At 45.2% G+C, this 24,459-nt stretch overlaps 1 protein-coding gene across 1 annotated transcript in view; it reads left to right on the top strand.

The window, feature by feature from the left end:
- STAC (SH3 and cysteine rich domain) overlaps positions 1-24,459 on the top strand; it is a 136,581-nt gene that overhangs the window by 73,705 nt on the left and 38,417 nt on the right. The window contains exons 3-5 of the mRNA XM_029940867.1: positions 19,698-19,798; positions 21,387-21,468; positions 22,830-22,945. Coding sequence (XP_029796727.1) covers positions 19,698-19,798; positions 21,387-21,468; positions 22,830-22,945 — 299 coding nt within the window. The remainder of the gene's footprint in view (positions 1-19,697; positions 19,799-21,386; positions 21,469-22,829; positions 22,946-24,459) is intronic.

Raw genomic sequence — 24,459 nt, 5'->3', positions numbered from 1 at the left:
CATCTTTATGTACAAAATGTTGTTATTCCTAGGCAGGCACCTTGGGGGTGGAGAGAAGGAGAAAGCCTACACTGACCACTCCATTCTTCGGAAACCTAAGGAGAAATGCCAGTTCTCAAGGCTTAAGCCAGAACGGTTCTGAAGAAAGCAAATGGGGCTGTGAAAACTGCAGACCCCCAACAAGGCAGAAGACAGGCAGTGGCGGTTATCAATACCCGGGTCAGGGATGTTACGTTCAGATCAGATCGTTCTCAGACGGTCATGGGAAAGTGGTCATTAAGGAGGACGTCTTCTCTCAACATTTTAAGCCAAACACACAGAGCAGAAGGAAAGCTTGGCGTCCAGGGTATTGCGATGTGAGCTGATGACCCAGAGGGCTAAGGCTGTGGACTCCAAACATGAAGCCTTGAGCCAACCCAACTCCCGTTGCTATTTTTAATGCTCAGCGAAGGAGGGGAGGGGGAAGTAGGGAGAGTTTTTCCACTAGCAGTCAGGAACCGAAATAGGAAAGATCAACAGAAGCATTTATAAACAATGAATGCCATTAATTTTTTTTAAGCTAGAGGGGTTTGGAGAGATGTAGCGTAACAAGGAGATGGGAATGGAGGCAGGGAAAGATGGCCACTGTTTAGTGGTCTTTTCTGCTTGCTTGAGGGCATCTCAAGTCACTGGTGAATTACTGTACTACTGCGTTTCCTGGAAAACATGGAAGCCATCTTGTTCAAGTGAAGTAGGGGAGAGACAGGATGGGTTATTTTTAGTCAAGGTCCCGTGACTAGAGTTCAACGGTGATGTAAAATATGTTGTCTTTTTTTCTCCTTTAGCAGAAAACTGTCTAAGTATTGAGTGATACCTAAAGATTGGGGGCAATGGAAGAGTGCAAGCTCTTTCTAACACCACACTGCGAGGACAGTGACAGGTAACCCAAGGCTCTTTGGGGGATGGGGAGAAAGAATTGTAAGGCCTGCTTTGAGCTATGTCTGCCCAACTCTCTGGCATGGTGGGACAAGAAAACGTTAGAACAGGAAGCTGGACACTAGTAGTTAATACCAGCTGTGCCGTGAAGGAGCAGTGTAATGTTTGCCAGATTGCTTTCTTTCTTTGAGTCTGTTTCTTTATCTGGAAAATGAGAAAGCTGGCATCTAGATCAGGGGGGAAAGGCGGGGAGGTGCAAATTGGTTTCCGTACTAATTGGTTGGCCGTGACTGCCCAGAGAAGCTTCTGAAGCAGCACTGTGGTTCAGTGAGAACATGGTTGTGATTGATGAGTGATGCCTGCCATGTATATAAAATCAAGAGCTTCTTCATTACCTGTTCCATGTATTTGCCATCCATCGGCTGCTGATCTCAAAGGCAGGATATCTCACAAATTGAATATGCATGTAAATGACCTGGAAGTCTTGGTGAAATGCACATTCTGATTTCCTGGGTCTGGCTGGATCCTGAGACTGCGTTCCTCCGAGGGTCTCAGGCAGTGCCGATCATGCTGGTCTGGGGGCCACACTTTCTTTCAGTTGTGAGGCACTAAGGTATCTTCCTGACGAACTCCTGGGATGCTCGTAACTCAGCAAGCTGCTAATATGGACGTGGAAGGACTTGCCTTAGGCACCTGGGAAAGAGAGACGAGGTACTGAAACAGAGACAGGAGCTGATTTCACGTGTTCATAAGATTTCTAACTGTCTCTTGCATAGATGTTCTACTTTATTTCTTTCCAAAGAAAATAAATATGGGATGCTTAGTAAATAATTGGGGATACATATACACATATAAATATATGCACCAAGGCATATAAAAAGTGCCAGGAAAGTCCAGTTGAGGAAACAAATAGTAGTTCCATGTGAGGAGGAAACAGTCAATGAAAGTTCTAGAAAGAGCTCAGTTGGCTGAGTGTCTGACTCTTTATCTCAGGTCATGTTCTCACAGTTTGTGGGTTCGAGCCCTGTGTCACTCTCTGCATTGGCAGTGTGGAACCTGGTGTGGATTCTGTCTCACCCTCTCTCTCTCTGCCCCTCCCCCACTCTCTCTATCTCTCCCATTCTCTCTCAGAAATAAATACATAAACTTAGAAAAAAAAAAAAGAATGTGAGATTTGAGGTGGGCATTGAAGGATGAATATTACCACTTCCTACAAAACTGTTGTAATTCTTAGAAGCACCTCCCCGTTGGGTACAAAGAGCCAAAATACGCCATGTTTTCTTTTAAAAAATGTAACAGGGAATCAGCTCTTAATTGCTGAGAAACTGATGAGAAAGCCGACAGATTTTTCCAGGTTAACCACTGACACTATGTTCTTTTGGTCGGCTCCTTACATGGGATGCATCATCTCTAAAAAGCAAACCAGTCGGCTTTTGTCTGAAATAGTATTTGAAAAGAGTTCTGGACTGGTTCATCCTTTTTATCCCTGATTTTCCAATGTAATGAATCAAAGTTCTGAAACCAGAAAATGTAGCTAAAAGGTTTCAGTCAGACCTAGGTGATTAAGGGGAAGAAAGGACACCAGCCAGAGACACCGTGTCAAGTAAGGATTAAGTCAGACCTGCTTTAGGATTCTAGCCCCACCACTTACTAGCTAAATATACTTGGGTAAATTGTTTAAAGTCTGGATCCTTAATTTTCCATCTGTTAAACATGGTATAATAGCTAACTTCAAGGGATCGCTGTGTTCAGAGAACATATGGAAAGAATGCAATTGTGGGTGATTTCGAGTACAGTCTGCATAGTGGCCCTGACCCAGAGGTCTCGCCGTTTTCAGCCTCTCGGGAGAAAGATGTGCAGTTCTGTGTCCCGGAAGAAAGCGGGAATTTGTAATCAGGGCACTTGGGTTCAGATCTCTTCTCCGCACCCTTGTTTCCGTGTGGCTTCAGACCAAGGATTTCTCTCCCCCAAAGCTTCATTTCCTCATCTGTAAAAGAGGGCTGAAAATAGTCCTTGCCTCTTATTCATGGTTCTCAACTGGGGGCGATTTTGCCTCCCAGGTAGGGCTTCAGGATTTAGCAAGTAAAAAGACAGGACACCCAGTTCCATTTCAACTTCAGAAAAACAACCAACAATTTTTTAGTGCGTGTCACAGGCAGTATTTGGGACACAGTTGTCCCATGCAATATTTCTGATATTCTTATATTAAAACATAATTTGTGGGGGCGCCTGGGTGGCTCTGTCGCTTAAGCCTCTGACTGTTCGTCTCAACTCAGGTCATGATCTCATGGTTTGTGAGTCTGAGCCCCACACAGGGCTCTGTGCTAACTTCGCAGGGCCTGCTTAGGATTCTGTCTGTCCCTCTCTCTGCCCCTCCCCTGTTTTTGCTCAATCTCTCTATCATTCAAAATAAATAAACCTTAAAAAATAATATTTTTTATCTTCAACTTTAACAGGGCTTTCTGTGTTTGATATAACAATCTTATCTTCAGAGACATTTGGCAATGCCTGGTGTTATTTTGGTTGTCACCATTCTGGGCAAAGGGTGCTTGGTATCCAGTGAGTAGAGGCCAGGGAAGCTATTAACCATGCTACAATGCATGGGGTACCCCGTCTCACACACACACACACACACACACACACACACAGAAAGAGAGAGAGAGAGAGAGAGAGAGAGAGAGGAACCTGGATTTAAGAAAAAGACTTTGAAATCTAGAAAGCAATGAAAGCTATCCATTACATTTTGGGAAAAAGGTGGGGGGATGGAGACGGGCACTTCCCTAACCAGCCAGAGAGACAGAGGAAATCGGGACAGAATAGTCCATAGCTGCAGCCTGACACTCAGCTGCACATGGCGTTCTAGGAACCCGGAGGGAGGCTCCACCTTCAGGGATGTTGTTCCAGGAAAGAAAAGCCCCTCGCCCCATGCATGTCAGCACTCTGAGGGTGCGTGGCATGGGCGCCAGTGGGCGGAAGGGACTTGCCGACGTGACAAGACTTGGCAACCAGGACCATGCTCTCCATACTATGGGGTGGTAAGCACACTACCTACCAGGGGTGGTGAGTAGAGAAGAAGGAGGTTTGCTGCCCTCTTTTTTTCCCAAGCTCTTAGACTCCCAACTCCATCCACAAATTCCCAACAGTGGGAACTCCCAAAACCAACCCCCTTGGGGGTTCCTCTTAGCTCAACATGACCTTGTTTTTATAATTCTTCAAAAGTAACAACACATCCTTTCAAAAACTTTGTAGTGTCTTGGACCACCAGGGTGGCTCAGTCAGTCGCTTAAGCAACTGATTCTTGATTTCAGCTCAGGTCATGGTCTCATGGTCTTGAGTTAGAGCCCCATGTCAGGCTCCGTGCTAAGCACAGAGTCTGCTTGGGATTCTCTCTCTCTCTCTCTCTCTCTGCCCCTGTCTGCTCACACTCTCTCTCAAAAATAAATCAATAAACTTAAAAAAAGTAGTATCTTATTTCTCATTATAAAAGGGAAATATACTCTTTATAGAAAATAAGAAAATACAAATAAATAGAAACAGGAACTAAAAGGCATGTATAATTCCACTCGCAGATGGGAAATATTAATGTCTTAAATATGCCCTGTCAGACACCCTTACATGTGTGTTTTACGTTCGTCTTAAATGAGATTTCTAAACATGCGTATTACCCTCATCTTGACACTTCGGCATTGTAGGGTGAGCACTATATTATGCCAATCATGATTAGATTAAAAATTGTCTTGGTAGCCAAGAAAGTATTTTGGTTTACCAAGCTCTTATTAACTGGTACCTTATTCTGTGATATTTTACTTTTTTCCCATTACATGATATTATTCACAGAGTGACGGTAAGCATCTTTGTGGTTAAATCGTTGCGGACATATTTCATTAGTTTCAAGACCAGTTCTGAAATGGGAATTGCTGTAGCAAAGAATTATGCATGTTTAAAGTTCCCGGTGCGACGTCCCACACTGGCCAGACGGCGGCGCTCTCGATTCCCTCCCAGCAGCGGTGGGTGGGCCTCCCATCGCGCCCCGCCCCCCATCCAAGCGCGCACCGTTTTTTTTTCTCTTTTCTAATCTTCGCACATTGGATAGGAGAAAAATGGTTATCTTGCTATATTTACTTCCAGCTATTTGATTACTAACTAAATCTACCACTTAAGAAATGCTTAACTTTTAATTCTTTTTCTTTTATATGCACTCATGTTATGGTCTTCGGACCATATATCTTTGGGCTTATTTACATATATTTTTAATTGGTTAGAAAGGCTCATTAATCCCATGTAATATGGTACAATATCCTGAATTTTATAAAGAAAATATTTTCTCCAGTGTATCTGCCTTTGGGTTTTATATTATTGAGCATATTTTCAATGTAATCAACTTTATCCATCTTTTGGAATCCTGTTTTCTTTCATAAAATCATTGTGAGAAAGACCTTTTTGACTGAAGAATAATTAAGTTAGTATTTATATTTTCTTCAATTAATTTAATAGTTTCAACTATTATGTAAATTCCATAACCTATCTAAACTTTATTTAAGGATATGTTAGGAGTTAAGAATCTGGTCTTTTTCCCAAATAATTTACCAAGTGATTCACTGATATTTGCCTTACAATCCCGCTTTTCACTGCTGATTCAAAAGTCACTTTTATCAAACATTAAATTCTTAAAGATACTTAAAGTATATTTTTTGGTTTTCAGTGCCCTTTATCGGTTATTCTGTTTGTTCAGCACCAAGAGCCCTCTGGTTTCATTATTATTATGGGCTATCATAGATTCTTTTTCAAAAATTTTTTGCTATTCTCTGGCATGTATTCTTCAAGATTAATTTTAGAATCATTTTATGAAGTCCCCCACCCAGATCCCATTGAGATTTCAACTGGGATTCTGGTGAATTTGCAAAACTATTTGGAGAAAATTGGCATCCTCCAATTCATAGTTAATAATACCATGCTGAGTATTCCTGACATCAAAATCTTTGTCTTCTTTCAAACTTAAGTGGAATTCATTCAACAAATATGTGCAGAGTATCTCCTCTATATTAGGTTTTATTCTAAGCACCTAGGATGTATCAGTGAATAAACCAGGAAATGATCTTGACTCTTGTCAAGTCGACACTTTGGTTGGGGATACAATGGATGGATGGATGGATGGATGGATGAATATTCTAAGGTTATAAGTGACGTAGAAGGAGGAACAATGTAAAACAAGGTGAGAAAAATTAGGAGTCCAGAGGCAAGGGACAGATTTCAGAATCACAGGAAGTGCTCAAGGGTAAGCTTGTTGAGATCAGACCAGAGAAAGAGATGCAGAAGGTGAGAGAACTCTGGGGAAAGCCTTCCAAGTGAAGGAAACAAGTAGAGCTAAAGACTTGGGCAGGAGTATGCCTTGTGTGTTAAGGAATAGCCCGGTAGCCAGCGTGCAGTGGAGCAGAGTGAATGACGAGCAGAGAAGAGATCTTGTGTAACTCTGGAGACCATTGTGAGGACTTCGGCTTTTACTCGGTAATTATAGGACTTTAATTATGTTTGCAAAAGGTTGCTTTAGGTGCTCTGTGAAGAACAGCAGCTCCTAAGACTTTGGAGGGATGGAGTAAGGATTGAAGCAGAGGACAGACAAGAGCCTCTCACAGCAGTGCAGGTAAGGCAACAGCAGGAAGAAGGGTCTAGATTCCTGATATATTTTGAAGGAAGTGCCCAGCAGGATTTTCTGTGTGTTGGCTGCATGAGGAAATTAGCAGATGCGGATACAACCAACAAGGTTTCTGGCCCAAGTAACTTGGGAAAATGGTGTTGCCATCAACTGCTGTAGGTAAACAGCAGGTTTAAGAGGTTCTGGGGCATGTGTTGAGGGAAAAGAATCACTAATTCAGTTTCAGATGTGTTGGACTTTGAAATGTTTATTTGATAGCCAAGTAGAAAAATGTCAAGTCATCAGGTGTGTGAGTAGATTTGGAGTTTGAGGCCTTGTCTAGGTAAGAGGTATAAATATTGTAGTCATCAGCATGTAAATAGTATTTAAAGGGATGTTTGGATGGTATGAACAAAGGACTAGGTATAGACAGCAAAAGAAAAGAAGACCAAGGACTGAGCTCTGGGACTCTCCAGTGTTAAAAAGTTGGAGAGAAGAGGAGGAACCAGTAAGAGACCAGGAAGAAGGGTCTTGTATGGTGGAGATCAACCAAGAAGATGTCCCATCTTTGAAGCCAAGAAAGAAAATGTTAGAGAATGATCAGCCTTATCCAATGCTACTACTGGTAGATTAATTATGGGATGAACTTTGACTTAGCCAGGTGCTGGTATCTGGCAATGATGAGAGCAGCTGGGTGGGCTGGTGAGAGAGAGCTTCTAATGATCCCTCACTAAGTATCAGAGAGGCTCACCCTTTATTATGTTTTAGGATATCCTTCTAACCGACATTCAAGAAGAACTTAAATCGGAAGGAGAAGTCTAGTTCTATGAGTAATTAGATCAATAGCTACTTCTAAAAATAAACTATTTTATATTTTATAAAACATATAGTATACATATATGCATATATGTATGAATATCCAGCCATAAAAAGGAATGAAAATGGAATGCTGATACATGCTGCAAAATGGATAAACTTTGAAACCAAACTAAGCAAAAGAACCCGGACACAAAGGCCACTTACATGAAATAGGTTAATCCACAGGGGCACAAAGCAGACTGATGGCTTCCAGAAGCTCGGGGAGGGAAGACTGGGAAAAAATTGCTTATTGGGTGTGGGTTTACCTTTTGGAGTGATGAAAACGTGTTGGAATTAGAGGTGGCGGTTGCACAATCTTGTGAATGTACAAAATACCACCGCATTCTTCACCCTATGGGTTATTCTGTTCTGTGAATTGCACCTCAATTAAAAAAAAAAAAAGATACTGGGAAAAAGAGAAAGCTAGGACCCACCAGCCAGATATGGCCCACCACCTATTTCCAACCAGGAGATAAGAATGGTTTTTACATTGTTTTAATTGTTGAGAGAAAATCAAGGGAAGAATATTTCATAACACATGAAAATTATATGAATTTAAATTTCAGTGTCCCTAAATAGAGTTTTGTGGAGATACGACCACACCCACTTGGTTACTTGTTTGTGTCAGCTTCCTGCTACACCGCTACAGTGGAATAGATGCAGGGGAGCCATGTGGCTTGCAAAGCCTAAAGTATTTGCTCTCTTGCCCTTCACAGAGATACTTTTCTGGCCCCTAGTCTAACTCCTCAGAAGGAAAAACCAAACTAAAATGAAAAAGACAAAAACAAACCCCTCCTTCCTGGCCCAGCTTTGCATTGTTAATGAGTTTTCTTCGGGAGAGATCCTCCATTCTGCCGCCAGCATCTCCAGATTCTTGGAATACGTTTTTCAAAAAAGGAACGGGGAGTTATTTGCCCTCCGCCTGTAATTATGCCTCCCCTTGATTAGCTTGCAGGATGCATTTTAAAAATACTATACAAGATGAGAAGAGACCATTCTCAACGCTGTGGTGAATGTCGTGAAAATGTCACTCACTGGTGGCGTGCTTAGTGTGGGCAAGATTGGTACCAGAGAGTAAGCCCAGAGGAATAATTCTGTCCCCTCTCCATTCAGAAGGGGTAAACGGCAGAGAAGGCTAGCTCCATGGTCATCCCCAGCCCTCAGCCTTTCTTCTCCCCCACTTTCCTAAAATCAGAGTGGCAAAGGAGGGCTAGGGAGGGACTCACTCATGTCAGTAGCGTGGACATTTTTGACTCAGACGGCTTCTCGCCATGATTCCTGCTGGAGCTTCCCAAACCCTAGTCTGATCTGAAGTGTGCAGCTTGACTTCTCAGGGGCCCATCTGTCTATAGTGTGGAAGAAAGTGCTTTGTTTGGAGGATGTTTGCTTCTTTGTTTTACTATTCTCACACTCCAACCTTTTCCAGTGTGGCCCTTCCAGACAGATCCTCTAGGGACATGTGTGGTCCTATGATATACAGACACGTTCCAGAAGAAAGCCCATCTTTGCACTGCAGACATTCTCCTAGAAAAGCTAAGGGATCGACATCACACACACTGATGGTCCCCAGGTACTTTAACCGCTCGTTCTAATTCTCTCCCTTGGACCGTGGCTCCTAAACCTTTCCATCAGTTCAGTCTGTATCAGGTTGTTAGAGGTCCTTAAATGGTTAGCTTATTACATTAATACAATCATTATACATTATTATATTTAAATGTCTAAGGATTACTTACATTAAAAAATGTTAAAAAAGAAAAGGGGGGGGCACCTGGGCAGCTCAGTTGGTTAAGCATCTGACTTCGGCTCAGGTCATGATCTCACGGTCTGTGGGCTCGAGCCCCGCATCAGGCTCTCTGCTGTCAGTTCAGAGCCCAGAGCCTGCTTTAGATTCTGTGTCCCCCTCTCTCTGTCTGCCCCTCCCCCACTCAGCTCTGTCTCTCTCTATCTCTCAAAAAATGAATAAACATTAAAAACAATGTTAACATAGTTAATAAATATGAATCTTATTTCTAGAAGAGCTGTGGAGAGAATTCTCTAAATAATACACATCTTTAGTATTTGATGCCATATTCTTATTTAAAAGGTATTTGAGGTCAACTTTTACAGAGCAAGGATCAACCTGCTTGTTTGTAAACTGACTGCAGGAGTTCAGGGGGACTACATTCAGGAGACTAGAAGGTAGGCTGTGCACCATCAGGGCCATACCTCATCAGATCCTTGGTTTGGAATGTCCAGTTCAACCTTAAGGAATCTGGAAATTAGGACCTCAGGGAAAGCCACTCTTCAGACCTGCAGGTGATGAACTCTCTAGCCTGATTACCGTTTACTTCTGCGTGTTGAATTGCGTGTACCAAAGAGAGGGCCCCTTGCGTTTCCCACTTTGTGCTCATGACACCCTTTCTCAGATGGGAAGACTGAGGTCAGAGAACAAGGTCCCATCCAAGGTCTCAGAGCTAAAAACTGATATCTAAATCATTTGATGCCATGAGTCCAACTTTTTCCACCTTGCCATGGTGCATTTATGCATTCTATATGCATGAATTATACATGCATGTCCAGACCTGAACACATAAATAGAATGCAATCTGCACATGGAAGTTACACGTTGTAGAACAGTGCGTTTGTGCCCTTGTGTTCTGATGTTTGTATTTCCCCACCTTGGCCCCGCTCTTCCTTTTAAATGAATCAACCCAAGCACTCCGGTGGCTCTTATGCGTCCAACCCTTGATTTCAGATCGGGTCATGATCACAATGTTTGTGAGTCCGAGCCCCACATTAGGAGCTGCGCTGTACAGAGCCTGCTTGGGATTCTCTCCTCTCTCTCTGCCCCTTTCCCTGCTCCTGCACTCTCTCGCTCTCTCAAAATAAATAAGTAAGCATTTACAAAATAAAATAAAAGAATCAACCAAGATGAGAACATTATGAAGTGGCATCTTCAAACCAAAAAATAAGTCCCTGAATAAGTATGTACCAAAACTGGAAACAGTAGTGTGCACTTACATGGGATAATGCATTTGCAGCCCTGACGCCTGATGCATTATTGATCGTGTAAGTAGTCGCCAGCTTAGCGGGCTCGACAAGTAAGTCTGCACATGGAAGAAGAACTCTGTATCCTCCTGCGCTGCGCGGATCCAAGAGCCTGCCCGAGCTGCAGAGCAGTGGAGCCCGTATCTGCTACGTGGACCGCAGCTCTGCAGTGGCTGGCTCACCCAGAAAACTCCTGTTCGCCTCCGTCAGCTATGAGAGCCTCTTTGTAACCCACCCCAACTGCGATCAGGATGCCTCTTCCAAAGAGGACGCTGGGACCAGAACCATTGCAGACCCAGAATCTCCTCGGGGAAACTCCTTGTGCCTTCTCCCCAAGCCTCACAAACCTACCCTCATGGACCATGGGGACATACTTGTATTTTTACTGTATCACTATCATAGACGATCAAAGCTGAGAGGACCGTGAATGGCTTTGTACTGTTTCCCTTCCAAGTTCAGTAGGAGAAGAAATCTAGACCAGATCAAGATAGAGATAAGGATGGCTGGCAGGCGGCAGCAGGGATGAGGAAAGAGAGCCAGGCTTTCCAGGTTGTAGAGCTGGGCCCTCGTCCCGTCTCCATCCTCACTAGCTGCATATCCCTACGCCTCACTCTGTAGAAGTGAGAGAACAAAAATCCCTACCTCCTAAGACTGGGGATAAAAAAAAGGAAAAAGGAAAAAAGTTGCAATATTGAGTTCCACAGCTAGTGAGTTGTATGTTCACCCCAACTCTACATGCATTCATTCTTTGCCATTGGAGTTATCAGTTACCCCTGCCTTCTTCAGTTAAAATGATGCTTTGCATATAACAGGTAATAATTGGCAATTAAATGAAGAAGCATCCAAGAAACTGTGTAACAGCCCACAAGAGCTTGATAATTTTTAATTCCTCCTGCTATCCTTTCTTCTTGCAGGATCGGGATGAGAATTCATTTCTGACTACTAGTACAGTGTTCTTTCACCTCAAATGTGTATATGTGCCCACACGAATGAGTGTGCAGGCATGTGTGTGTGTTGACTGCCAAACTCCTTCAGTCTTTTTTATTTTAATGTTTATTTAGTTTTGAGAGAGAGAGACGAAGCGTGAACAGGGGAGAGGCAGAGAGAGAGGGAAACACAGAATCCGGAGCAGGCTCCAGTCTCTGAGCTGTCAGCACAGAGCCCGACACGGGGCTTGAACTCATGAACCGTGAGATCATGACCTGAGCCGAAGTCAACACTTAACCAACATATGAGCCACCCAAGCATCCCTTCTTCAGTCTTAATTATGCTTGTTTTTCCCACCATTCACTTGGTGTTCTCTCAAGTCACCCACTGTTCACATGAGAAATGACAGGTCGTGCCCAGTGACTCCATTTGGCTTAGCTGACTGACATCATGTGGCCTCGCCGTCTTAGAGATTGTCTCCATGTCATTACTTGACATCAAAGAAAGGCACCATGTGAAAGTCACAGAAATACCTCCTATATACTGCATGAGTTATTTTTAATTCCACACAGAGCATTGATTCCTCCAAATAATCCTGTATTATTCAGATTTTGAAGCCACGATTGTTAATAATGGCACCAAAGTTCTAGAATCTAAGCCTTCCTATGCTGGAAATCAACATTCCGTGTGTGATCATTCAGGCCATCATTTATATGGATGCCGTTAGTTGTGATTTCATTGCATCAGGACAGAAAACCATGGCTGAGGTTTTGTTTAGCCACTGCTCTATAATATGGCATGTTTAGGTAGGGAGGGGCAGGCATTTCGGGTCATGTGTGCAGTAAAGGCAGTAATGAAATCTGAGGCATCTCACAGTCAGGGTAACAAAGCGCTCACAGACAAGGTGGTAAGTCATCTGGGAGACGTCCTAGAAATTTACACCAGGAGCATCCAGAGGCCAGTGTCAGCTGTTAGCTGGGAGGACACCACAAGCAAAATGAGACAAGTCAAGGGACATGGCTGATTCGATTCCAGTCAAGATCACTTCCAACATGTGCTCCAAAGAGGGTACGAAGAGCCAGTAGCAGAGACAGAGGGAGTGACTCCCAGAATCCGCTTTCAGCTCACTTCCTAGGCCAGGCAGGCAGGACACAGAACAGTGTCTGGCCTGGGTCGTAGGGTCACCCAGAACCTGGGGCATCAGAGGCCCAGCAAGCCAAGATGCTGTCTCATTGGAACACAGGTATGAAAAGCAGGACCAGTCAGGGAGGCCCACACAGTCCAGATCTGCAGGCAGAGTAGAACCCCGATGTGACACAAGCCTCCAGGAGTTGAGACCACACGGAAAAAAATCTAGCTCTTTCCATAGAATGAGTGGGGTGGACCCCCAGCGTTCTCTTGTTTCTGATGAACTGCAGTGTACCGAGCCAAGCACTTTCTGGGCTTCCAGAGGTGAAAACACTGCCCACCCTTCCCATGTCAAGGGCCTGTTGTGAAAGGTACTCTGGGAACAGGGAGGAGCTGCAGAGAGCGACAGGTCCTGCCTAAAGTAGGGGGAAGGCTGTGTGTGCAGGAGGCTTTGGAAAATACTTAAAAGGGGTTCCAGATGAGAAGCTGTTTAGTAGTTGAAGAAGAAGGCTAATCCAACCACCTTTGCCAAGAACCACAAATGATCTGGGAAAACAAAGGAGGTCAAGGTGGACTGTCCTGAAAATGAAGCCAGGCAAGCAGGTGGGGGGCCCTATCACAGAGGGCTTCCTAACAGATTCCCCATCATTCTTCCCCACCCCTTGGGGGAGTGTTTATCTAAGGATAAAGGGCCCATGGATAATGCTAGCTGTATTATAATGCCTGGCTTTATTATCCAGCAAAGGTTCTGTTACAGCCTTTAGTTGAAAAACAACTGTCCTCTTTCTAGGGTTCACATAGTTTCTAGCCCTTAAGTGCCTCTGGTCTTCCAAGGCACCACTAATTCGCCAGTTGCTTTTGCTTTCATCTCTCTGGCCTTGAGACCCTTCTGTGATGTGGATTTCTGATGGCCACACACTCTTGGTGCAGACGTGCCTTACAGTTCCCTCCCCCAGCCATGGCCTGCCCATACTGGCGGAGGGCAAAGGTACTTAGTAACTAAGCCTTTGATAACAGGGGCTGCTCTGTCTTTGAACTTCTTTATCTTTATTCACCTGTGAGTTCTTTATAGATATTTTATGTAATCCAAGAACTGGTTATGGATCTATTTATAGACAGTTATATTTAATGGATTTAGTTCTAAATTTTTTAAGGTTTTTTCCCAAATCACAGTGAAGAGTCTTTTTTATCATCTAGTTTACATTAATTTTAATCAAATAAATTGGAGGAGGAATTCCACAGCTGTAGAATCTGGAAGCAAACTAATTATTACTAACAATGACCACTATTATTCTCTGCAGAATCAAGTACTGTATTAAGATCCCATTTCTTTTCCTATCCAAGTTGATTTTTACTCATTCTCCATATTATTTCTCTGGTTATGCAGTCTCGATTGTAAACCCTGTTTTATCTGTAACCAATGCAGTATATATATTTGGCCAATGGTTACACAATGCCTCAGTGGCAAAGTCGTACCAAAATGACTCTGGCCAGTTGTTTTATAGATATATGTAACCAGTTTTATTAAAAAAAAAAAAAACGGAGCCCATCATCCAGGGTAGCTGATTCATTTGCATTGAGAAAACCCCTTTTATATTTCTTCCAACATCTATATAGTGACCTTTATTCACGAGAGCACTTCATTCACCAAGAACACTTGGTTCCCTATGGAAAGCACACTTATCCCTCATGGTAAATGATATGCTCATAAAACAGCCCGGTGCCCAACAGTTAATCTATGTTGTATCCGCTTGCATTGGTCCATTCCAAACTCCATTTGAGTATCAGAACCAACCTTCTTAACAATTTTCAATGGAACTCTTAGAACTACCTTAGATTTTTCCCTGGAGTTCAGACCCCAGGGAAGAACTGATGGTTATGGGATGCGTTGGCTGCAGATTTTCCCTGCATCTCCACATGCCACAGACCACACCAGTCCAAGGGGCTGACCTAGTTTCCAGCAGTTTCACGTTTTACTTGCTTTTGGCCACCGTAGTACATGAGGATACTTGAAAGATAGTACTGATGGTTCGGAGAACACTTCAGTGGAAACTTTCTCACCTTGTAACGGCACTTCTGGAAAGTAAACATTTCCATCCTCTTTGTTTCTTCTGACATTTATTTCAATTTTGCTTTTTCTTAGTGTTCATTTTTTATTATTGAGAGAGAGACAGAGTACGAGTTAGGGAGGGGCAGAAAGAGAGGGAGACCTGGAGTCTGAGGGGGGTTCCAGGCTCTGAGCTGTCAACACAGAGCCGGACACAGGCCTCGAACTGTGAGATCATGACCTGAGCTGAAGTGGGCCGCTTAACCAACTGAGCCCCCATTTCAATATTTCTAAATGCTGTATTTCTACTGTTACTGATTAGTCACACATTGGTTGGCTTCCAGCGCTCACCCCTCCGGGACCCCCTGCTTGGTCCCCCTCTTCCTTGCTCTCACCTTCCCGGACAAAGGTACAGCTTAATCTTTGCTGCTCCTTTGTTCTCATCTTACCAAGTAGTTTTGTCACAAATTTGTGTTAACTTGATAGTTTACATACTATTGTGACTATTTCTAACATCTGATTCAAGTATGATACCATGATTACATGTTTTCCTTATACAACTTTTATATTCCCTCGATTAGAAATTGCCATTTTGGGATGCCTGGGTGGCTCAGTCAGTTGAGTACCCAACTCTTGGTTTCAGCTCAGGTCATGATCTCATGGTGCATGCAATCGAGTCCAACATCAGACTCTGCCCTGGCGGCAGGGAGCCTGCTTCGGATTCTCCCTCTCTCTCTGTCTCTGTCCCTCCCCAACTCACACTCACTCTCTCAAAATAAGTAAACATTTTTAAAAAGAAATTGCCTGTTTCATTATCTTGACTTTCTATGCACCTATAGCTGGCTTTTTTTTTCTCTCCAATGCTTTCATGTATCTGTAAAATGCCATATTTATTGGTGCACCCAAACCTGAAGAGCATCAATAAACTTTGAAGTTTCCCAAGACTGTGGCCTTCATCTTGTGCCTCCGTCTCGGGCTGCCGCAGACCCGTCACAGGGGCAGGCCGTTCCCCTCTCCTCTGTGTCAGGCCTTCCGTCGTGCACTGGATCTGCAAGCCCCTCTTCCTTCAGGTGTTCCTCATCTTTCTAAGGCACTTTCTTCAGTCATTTTCTGAGAGAGGGTGTGTGAAAAGCAAAGATCTCAAATCCCTGAGTATGTATGTATCCGCCTACACAACTGTTGGTAATTTGCGTGGGCATAAAATTCTATGTTGGAAGTTACTTTCTCTCAGAATTTTAAAATTCCACAGTTTTTGAAGGTCCCTGACTTTCCAGTGGCCAAGTTGCTAATGGAAAACTCAGTCCTCCTCTTTTCTGGTAAATTCCTTGCCATTTCTCCAGTTGCCTTCGATCTTCCAAAAACATGTTGTCATTCTCTTCTGCTTGTGCCACTCCTCCCAGTAACCTCATGATTTGGGGCTTATAGCACTTTTTATTCCTGGTATGAATAAATGGGAATCTCGTGTGGCCTGTCCACCATATTTATTTAATGTCCATTGACATCTTTATGCTTCCAAGTGTTTAAACCCATGCAATCCCCTTTGCGTATATTTTGACACTATTGCTGTTAGCAACCCTAGGAGTACTTAGTAGCATTCCCATATGATAAGGATGAGGCTCCTGGAATGTGAGTAGCTTTCTTAAATTTAAAGACATGTGACAGGGGCGCCTGGGTGGCTTAGTTGGTTAAGCATCCGACTTTGGCTCAGGTCATGATCTCACAGTTCGTGGGTTCGAGCCCCGCTTCAGGCTCTGTGCTGACAGCTAGCTCAGAGCCTGGAACCCGTCTTCAGATTCTGTGTCTCCCTCTCTCTCTGACCCTCCCCTGCTCATACTCTCTCTCTCTCTCTCTCTCTCTCTCTCTCTCAAAAATAAATAAAACATTAAAAAGATTTTTTAATAAAAAAATAAAGACATGTGACAGATTCTAATTTAAAATCATATTTTTTCCACTCTTCCTGAGGCATAAGGGCCACATTCAGTGATGCCTTTGTGATGGTGGTCACTAATAATGAGTCAGACCATAGCTTCCCTGTATCTTGCTCCAGTAAACTAACACCACTGAGTGATGTGAATTATTCCTTTGAACTATTCCCTTAGCCACAAAATACAGGCTTTCCTCTTCAGCCACTCCTGTTATTCCACAATAGAAACCAGAACACCTAAAACTAAATAATTGCTGGTGATCTGACTCACTCAAATAGTGGAAGTGGATTAGAACAGACAAGGAAAACTGAAATTATGGTGTTCAGGTCTAAAGGAAAATATACCTTAATATACAATGGTGCTATTTCAGAGTCCAACACACAATGAAATAGCTCCTCTTTGAAGCTTTTACTCACAAATAGCATTCTCTAATTTGAAAACAAAATATAAGGGATTGCTTTCAAAAGTCCAATGTTTTGAGGACATTGCAGTCTTTCAGCTAAGTGGTTACTCTCAAAAAAGGAAAAGTGGCTTTCTGACTAGCATTTATGAATAAGCACACATCCCAGTAATTTATGGTTTGTTTGTGTGTCACTTTGACTCTCTGTGGTTGTAAGAGCAGACAACCCAATGATGGGTTCTCAAAGGGAGTTTTCAGGTAATACCTACTGAAGGATCTGCAGGTCTTTGCCAGACAAGAGTTTGCCCATTGCTTTTCCAAGCTGAATGTCATGTTCTTATGCCCCCTTTTTTATCATCTAATTAGCCTCATTCATATCTTCATGTACCTTAACCCCAAGAAAGGGAGGAAGTCTGGGGTCAAGCAGCGGAAAGTTGAAACTAGGCAGGATGTCCTCTGACCTGGACCCTCGGGCTTCTCATCTGTGAAATGCACTCATACATACAGATGATCTTCAAGCCTTCTCCCAGCCCTCAAAGGCTGTTTCTACACCAGCAATGAATCTACTCCACTTACCCTGTTTCAGTACATGTGTGACTGTGAGAGAATTCGTTCACTAATGTATTTAACACATATTTATTGGGTGTCATACTCAGAGCTGGGCATACAGTGCCAAATCAACAAACACAGCCCTTAGCCTCATTGGGTTCACAGTCCAGGAAGAAAGGATTCATAAACAAACTCCCAAATAAATAATTGTGAAAAATGCTGGGGAAAAATATATAACAACAGAGTGCTGTAAGAAAGAATTAAAAAAAACCAAAATATCATTTAGACAGGAAAGGGGCAATGTTGCCAAGAAAGCTTGTTGAAGAAATGGCAAGAGACCCAAAGGACTCTTCACTGGCTAGCCAGATGGAGAGCGATAGAGACAGACTCCGGGCACGTAGGGCAGCATGTGTGAGAGACCCTGAGGAATTAAAGAGCGTGTGCGTTCAGGGAACTTGCAGAAGGCCATGTGGCTAGAGCATAGCGAACAGGGGCGTTGGCCTGAGATCAAGGCAGATAGGGGCTTCCATCAAATCATAGGAAGCCTGCCCGCCTTGCTGAGCATTTTGTATAATGTCAGGAAGACGGGAAGAACCTACTGAAAGAGGTTTGCACAAGAGAATTTGTGAAAGTGAATTTGTACACGATCGTTCTGGTCCCTGAATGTGCTTTGGAGGAAGACGAAAACTGATCAACTAGTTCAATTAGGAGTGTGTTGAGACAAGGGCCAAGCAGGCAATGGCAGAGGAGAGGGCGTGTTTCACATACGGCCTTGGCGTGTCCTCAGTTTGCTTCTGAAGTCAGCTGTGCTGTACGCAGTGGGATACCTGAGGCCTTCGTAATGCCCGTGAGACGGAGGGAGTCCGATCGCCTCCCCCGTCATCATCTTGAGCAACATTCTTCATGGAGGTATAGCCACAGCTGTGTGTCCCACAGAGCCCAGGGGACATAAGCCAGACTTTTAAAATAATCTCCTTGCGGCCACTCAAAGTAAGACTGAGTAGAGAAGGCCCCATCCCTCTCATTTTGTGGGAGGAGGAGGATGAAAGTCATAGCGCCTCAGTCACTCCACAAGGAAGCCCTCTCCAGCCCCCACCTTTCTCCCTTTTCTTTTTAAAAAAATTTTTAATGTTTATTTTCTTTTTGAGAGAGAGAGACAGAGCATGAGCCTAGGACAAGGGAGGGAGAAGGGCAGAGAGAGGGAGACACAGAATCTGAATTAGGCTCCAGGCTCTGAGCTCTCACACAGAGCCCGATGTGGGGCTCAAACCCACAAATCATCATGAGCTGAGCTGAAGTCAGACGTTTAGCCGACTGAGCCCCCCAGGCGCCCCTCTTCCTTTTCTAATGTGCTTGATGTGCTTGACCATCAAGAGCTCTGCCCTCCATTTGGGCAGCCCGTTTTTGAGGCCTGTTAGGAGCCTACCAGCTCACTCTGTTTTATACCTCTTGTCTTGGACCAACTGGAAGCAGAAGATGTCCTGCACTGACATCTTCACCCAGCCTTCCTCCGCAAAACATAAAATTCAGGTGGCTGACACCCCCCCATCTCCCTAAGGCCCCCGCGCCAGCCATCTTGTCTACCCCCCAGCCCTGCTGCCTTGGGCCTCACTGCAACAGGGTGATTACCCGAGTGCCTCTGTCCTCTCTCCTCCTCTCATCCTTTCTTCCCACCCCATCATGACGCTTGGTCCCGTGGTGCCTCCTCGCCCAGGAGGCTGTGCGACTCCTGTGGCAGGGCTCTCATGGCTACCCACCTCCTCTTCCTCTTTCACCAGACAAGGGCTGGTGTTGGATCCAGCCCTCCGTCCCCACTTTAAGTGCCACCAGCCCCCTCCCAGACAGACCATGCTGTTCCCCCTTGATCAGCCATTTTTCTGACAGATCAGACTCTGTGATAGGAACTCGGGTAAAACTGGGCAAAAGTTCAGCACTTCTACTTGGCAAGACACACAGAAGAACAGAAACAGGCGGCCTACAGGAAGAGCAAAGAAAGCAGCATTTACTAGCTTGAGCTGAGTGACCGGTGGCATGGAGGAGGTTGAGATTTTCTGGAGCACTGAAGAGGGAGGGCGTAGGAAGAAAGCAGAGCTGGTACCTCAGTAGAAGATGTGGGAGAAGGTGAAAGAATCTACCACAATATCTTGTCCATTCCAAACCCATCATGCTAAAGTGACAGAAAAGAAGACTTAGGCGGGTTTGGGGAGGAACCACTTTTTCAGGGACTTCTTGCTAGTGGCCAGGTACAGCCAGGTTGTATCCTAATGAAAGCTCACGCATGTCTGACAGGAGCAAACGCTAAGCATGGGCTGCGCTGCAAGGCCTGTAAGATGAGCCTCCACCACAAGTGCATGGATGGCCTAGCACCCCAGCGGTGCATGGGCAAGCTGGTAAGGGCTGGTGCTGGGGGTGAGCCCAGAACCCCCTGCACATCCAGACTCCCTCCCCCCAGCACCCTGATAGTCAGACACTAGGAGGGCAGCCCCAGAATCCCCAGACGACCAGCCAGGCTTCCTTATTGGTATATGATCAAGCAGAAGAGGAGCTTTATCAACCAAAGAAACACAAATACTCCCCATGTGACAAGGGCTCAGGGTCCTTAGCAGAGTGACCAACTTGTCCTGGGTTGGAACTTTTTCCATTTTAGCACTGGAAGGCCCACATCCTGGAACAGTCCATGTTTTAAAGGTGAAAGTCAGGCATCCAAGGAACCCCCTAGGCCCAGAAAACCTAGGGTGGCTGGCCACCATCATGCTTAATTGCCTGACAGCTCAGGGGATGTCAAGAAGGGGACAGAGATTAGCCCTCAAAAATGGAGAGAGTAATAAAAATCGACACACCACTTTAACAGATCTTAGTGGCCAAACCAAGGAAGGCCAGAGGTCCCTGGCCCATTCTGGGCTAGTCTGCCATCTTTGACGTGTAATGGGCTGGTCTGCCATCTTGGGGGTGTGGACTTCAGTACTGCTGCCGCATGTGGATGGAAAGAAACCCAGAGCACTTTTGAGGGAATTGAAACTAGGACAGCCAAAGAACTGTCAAAGGGACAAGAATGTCTACCCTAGAGATACTTAGGCTATGAGAGCTATCTTCAAAAAAAGGTGAGACCTGAGAAATTCTGTCCTATTCTGTGACTCCAGGGGAAGGACAGGATCAGTAGCTACCCCATCTTAACAATCAGAGACAATGTCACCAAAGACCTGCCAGGCTCTAGGGTTACTGAGCACTCTTCCTACCAAACCCCCGCCCTCCCATCCCTGGCAGTGTTCAAAAAAAAAAAAAAAAAAAAAAAAAAAAAGGAAAATACTACCTTCCAGGAACATTGGAGAGGATTCTAGAAGTCTAGTAAGGTCTGGGCCACAAAGTTCCCTTCCAACACTGGGATTGCATTAGTCAAGGTTCTTAAGGAGGTCATCTCCTTACTCTGATGGCAATATCCTCTTCTCTAAAACCCCTGCCTCACCTGGCCCCCCCCTCCCCCAATGGAGATTCCCACAAGCCAAGGCGAAGACCGTGAGTAGGGGGTCAGGAAAACAACAGAGTCTAGAACACAAGGCAAACTGATCTGGGGCGGGGCTTGTGATTTATACAAGGGCCTTCCGGCTTCCCTCTCAGGTCTGCTTCCCCTTTTTCCAGCTCTTTTATGATTTTAATAAACCTCAATAGTAGGCCACGTTGAGATAATGCATGCCAGTCCATTTGTATCCTGGGAGATGGGATAATGAGGAGCCTGGACGCAGGGAGGCTGCTATGGTCTGCAGAAGGAGGAGAGGCACGGAAGAGAAGGGCAGGGCTTGCCTATTGCCACCTGTACCTCCCCCCCGCCCCCAGGGACAAATTATAGGACAAGCCAGCATCCTAAAGGGTGACAGAGGCGTGCCCCCAGAGAAACCAGCTCGTATTATTTTCAAAGCTCTGTGTCGTTCTCTCCATCCCATCAGTGACATTAAGCCCTTCTCTTTCTCGTTCTCTCTCCAGCCAAAAGGGTTTCGGCGTTACTACAGCTCCCCCTTGCTCATTCACGAACAGTTCGGATGCATTAAGGAAGTTATGCCCATCGGTGAGTTGGGACACTGTTGGGCTGAGCTGGGTTTTGAGCAGCATGTTCTGCATTCGTGGCTGCTGTTTTCACAGGCCCACGGGTCCAGCGGGGGGGTGTGTGCGTCTGTCTGCTGGCTGATTGGGTTACAACTGTTTGCTTTGCTGGAGGGGAAACCTAAAGTGGAGCAAATTCTCCTTTCCCCAGTGAAGCTTGAAAAACACCCAAGTCCCAAACGCTGCTGATATGCTCTCACGCCCATCAGCAACACAGGATTGGACAGAACCTGGAGTGTAGCCTCCCACAGACCCGGCTCAAAACCCAGCCTCCCCACCGACCAACTAACTGTGTGTCTGGACAATTTACTCGACCTGTCAGCCCCTGTAAAAAGACAGCAGCAAAGGCTGCATTTCATAATTGGTGTTAAAAAATAATTATAAATTATAGACCAATGTTTGGAAGGAACTCTGTGAATATCACTTATTCTTTAATGAGGACCAAAGAAATGTCTTATATTTATAGATATTTCTGGCTTGAATTTATTCTTTAACATCTTCAGTTTACTTCCACTTCTCTCTCTCTTTCTCTCTCTCTCTCTCTCTCTCTCTCTCTGAGAATCCCTACATATATTTGTGCCTTTGGATGGGGAGCAAGTTTTAAACTAGAAATGTATAAGCCAGAAAGCTTTTTTGAAATTTTTTTAATGTTTTACTTATTTTTGAGAGAGAAAGATAGCATGAGCAAGGGAAAGTCAGCAAGAGAGGGAGACACAGAATCTGAAGACAGGCTCCAGGCTCTGAGCTGTCAGCACAGAACCCGACGTGGGGTTTGAACCCACGAACCATGAGATCATGACCTGAGCCAAAGTTGGACGTCCAACCTAACCGACTGAGCCATCCAGGTGCCCCAACCCAGAAAGCTTTTAAAGAGAAATTCATGAGGCCCTAGTAATGCCAAACTCTTTCGATACTTGCCTCCTACTGGAAACTTTGTGTCTCACACAAACTTGTGTCTCACACCTTGGCAAGCAGAACCTCACCCCAGGGGGTCCCTGGGAAGAACCTTGAAATTGGAGTCCTGGGGATAGATAACAAACGAGGAAAACCAATGAATCAGAAGGTATCTGGGAGCAGAGAGCTCTGGTTGTCAGTGACGGGGCGGGGGAAGGACCTGGCCATTGAGCTCATATGGGGGCGGGGGGGAAATCTTCCAGGAAAGCCTGACCACACAGAGCTCCATTTTCCCAGGGATTAGTGGGTCTGCGGCACAAAGGCTTCTTCTCAAGCGCTGTCGACCCAGGAGACGTGATAAATGTTCGGCTGCATCCCTGATGGTAAGTTAAAGAAACGTGTCACTCAGATGACCTTTCTCTTCCATTGCAGCCTGTGGCAATAAGGTGGACCCCGTGTACGAGACCCTGCGCTTCGGCACCTCCCTGGCCCAGAGGACAAAGAAGGGCAGCTCCGGCAGTGGCTCTGACTCGCCTCACAGAACCTCTGTAATTGTCCTCTTCCTCCCTCTGTCCACCTGCAGCGCTCTGAGTGGGAAGGCCTCAGGCACCCAGCACAACGGGGTTCCCCCTAAACGGTCTGGAGGTCAGGTCCGTTGGGAGTCAGGCAGCCTCCGAAGGGAAATCCCAAGTGCCTTGGGCTACTTGCCTTTCGGCTGCCACCACCCAGGGATCATTTTACTCATCCTCAAAGACCATTCTCTTGGCCTCCTGCTCCTTGACTGTCCTTGCACTCCCTCACCCTCCCCTCCCACCAGTAACAGATAACCAGGTCAGGCAACACACAGAAAGCTTTCACCCAAACGGTAGCAGGGATGGGGAAAGTCCCAGCTGTGTCCAGTTCTCCTTCCAGCTACTTCCCAGTTCCCAGAAACAGCTCTTTCTCAGTTATTTCTTCCTAAGACAAGTTAACTTCCCTGGGCTTCACACAAGAGCTGCCCTCTCCCCAGAGGCGCTTGACCCGAATCATAGGGGAGCCTGTTTCCAGGGGACGCTCATGCTCCTAGACACCTCTTCGATATTTTACTTGGTCTGCAGTGACTGTTCCCAGGCCTCTCTGTGGCGTGCTGCCATCATCTGTAGGCTGGCTACTCCAACCAGAATTTCTGTAAATGCCCCAAGACATTATACAACTCTGCATATCACGCCAAAAGCCACCATCCCTCCTGCAGAGTCAAGGACCCTCCAGTCCACGTGGCCGACCTGGATAGCTCGCACCCAGCTACTGTCACATCTCCTATTTGACTGGGGACTTCTGGGCACAGATGAGCAACCAGGTGGTCTGCCCAACTGGGTCCTGTCAACATCAGGTGATTCGAGTGGATCATGGGAAAAGGGCAGGGCACACCACAGAGAGGGTCCTCGGGGGCTGAGCTGAAGCAGCTCCCTCAATGGGTGCAGGTTATTCCACAGGATAACCTACACTTTGGTCTATGGGTAGATACGTAGGTCAAGTCCTTTCCAGTCTACTCTTACCAGTACCTCCAGATTTATCTTCTTTTGAAAACTTCCTTGTGCAGCTTTCCTAATTAAAACACCATATTGAGTTGCTTATGCCCAAACTCTAGCATGGCATATGAGGCCTGTCACTGCCCTAAAGACCCACCTTCCCTTGAATGCACCAAGCTCTTTGACATCTTTGCACCTTAGGACATAGCGTTCCCCTAGTCGAAGTTCTTTAAGACCAACTTGTTTTTTACACAAATTATGAAGAATTCTCAAACTCCCCAAAGTGCAGTGGATGACTTCTCCCCTGGGTCTTCAAAACATTCATATCTTACAGGACAGAGACAACTGAAACATAATAGTCTGCTTTTGCCTTTCTTTCCTAAACTGGACACCAAGAGACCACACGTCAGCACTCTGTTCCCTATTCATCTCATTATACCCGGTCTTGGCGCCTAGGGGGCTCTCAAGAAATGCTTGAAGAATGAGGAAGAATTATTAGGAATTCTTAAAGACTGACCTCAGAACCCTCAACAATCCACGCAACCTCTTCTTGC

The sequence above is a fragment of the Suricata suricatta genome, chromosome 5 (assembly GCF_006229205.1).
Source record: "Suricata suricatta isolate VVHF042 chromosome 5, meerkat_22Aug2017_6uvM2_HiC, whole genome shotgun sequence".
NCBI lineage: Eukaryota > Metazoa > Chordata > Mammalia > Carnivora > Herpestidae > Suricata > Suricata suricatta.
The sequence above is the reverse complement of the archived record's forward strand: the minus strand, read 5'-3'. Positions and strand labels throughout refer to the sequence as shown.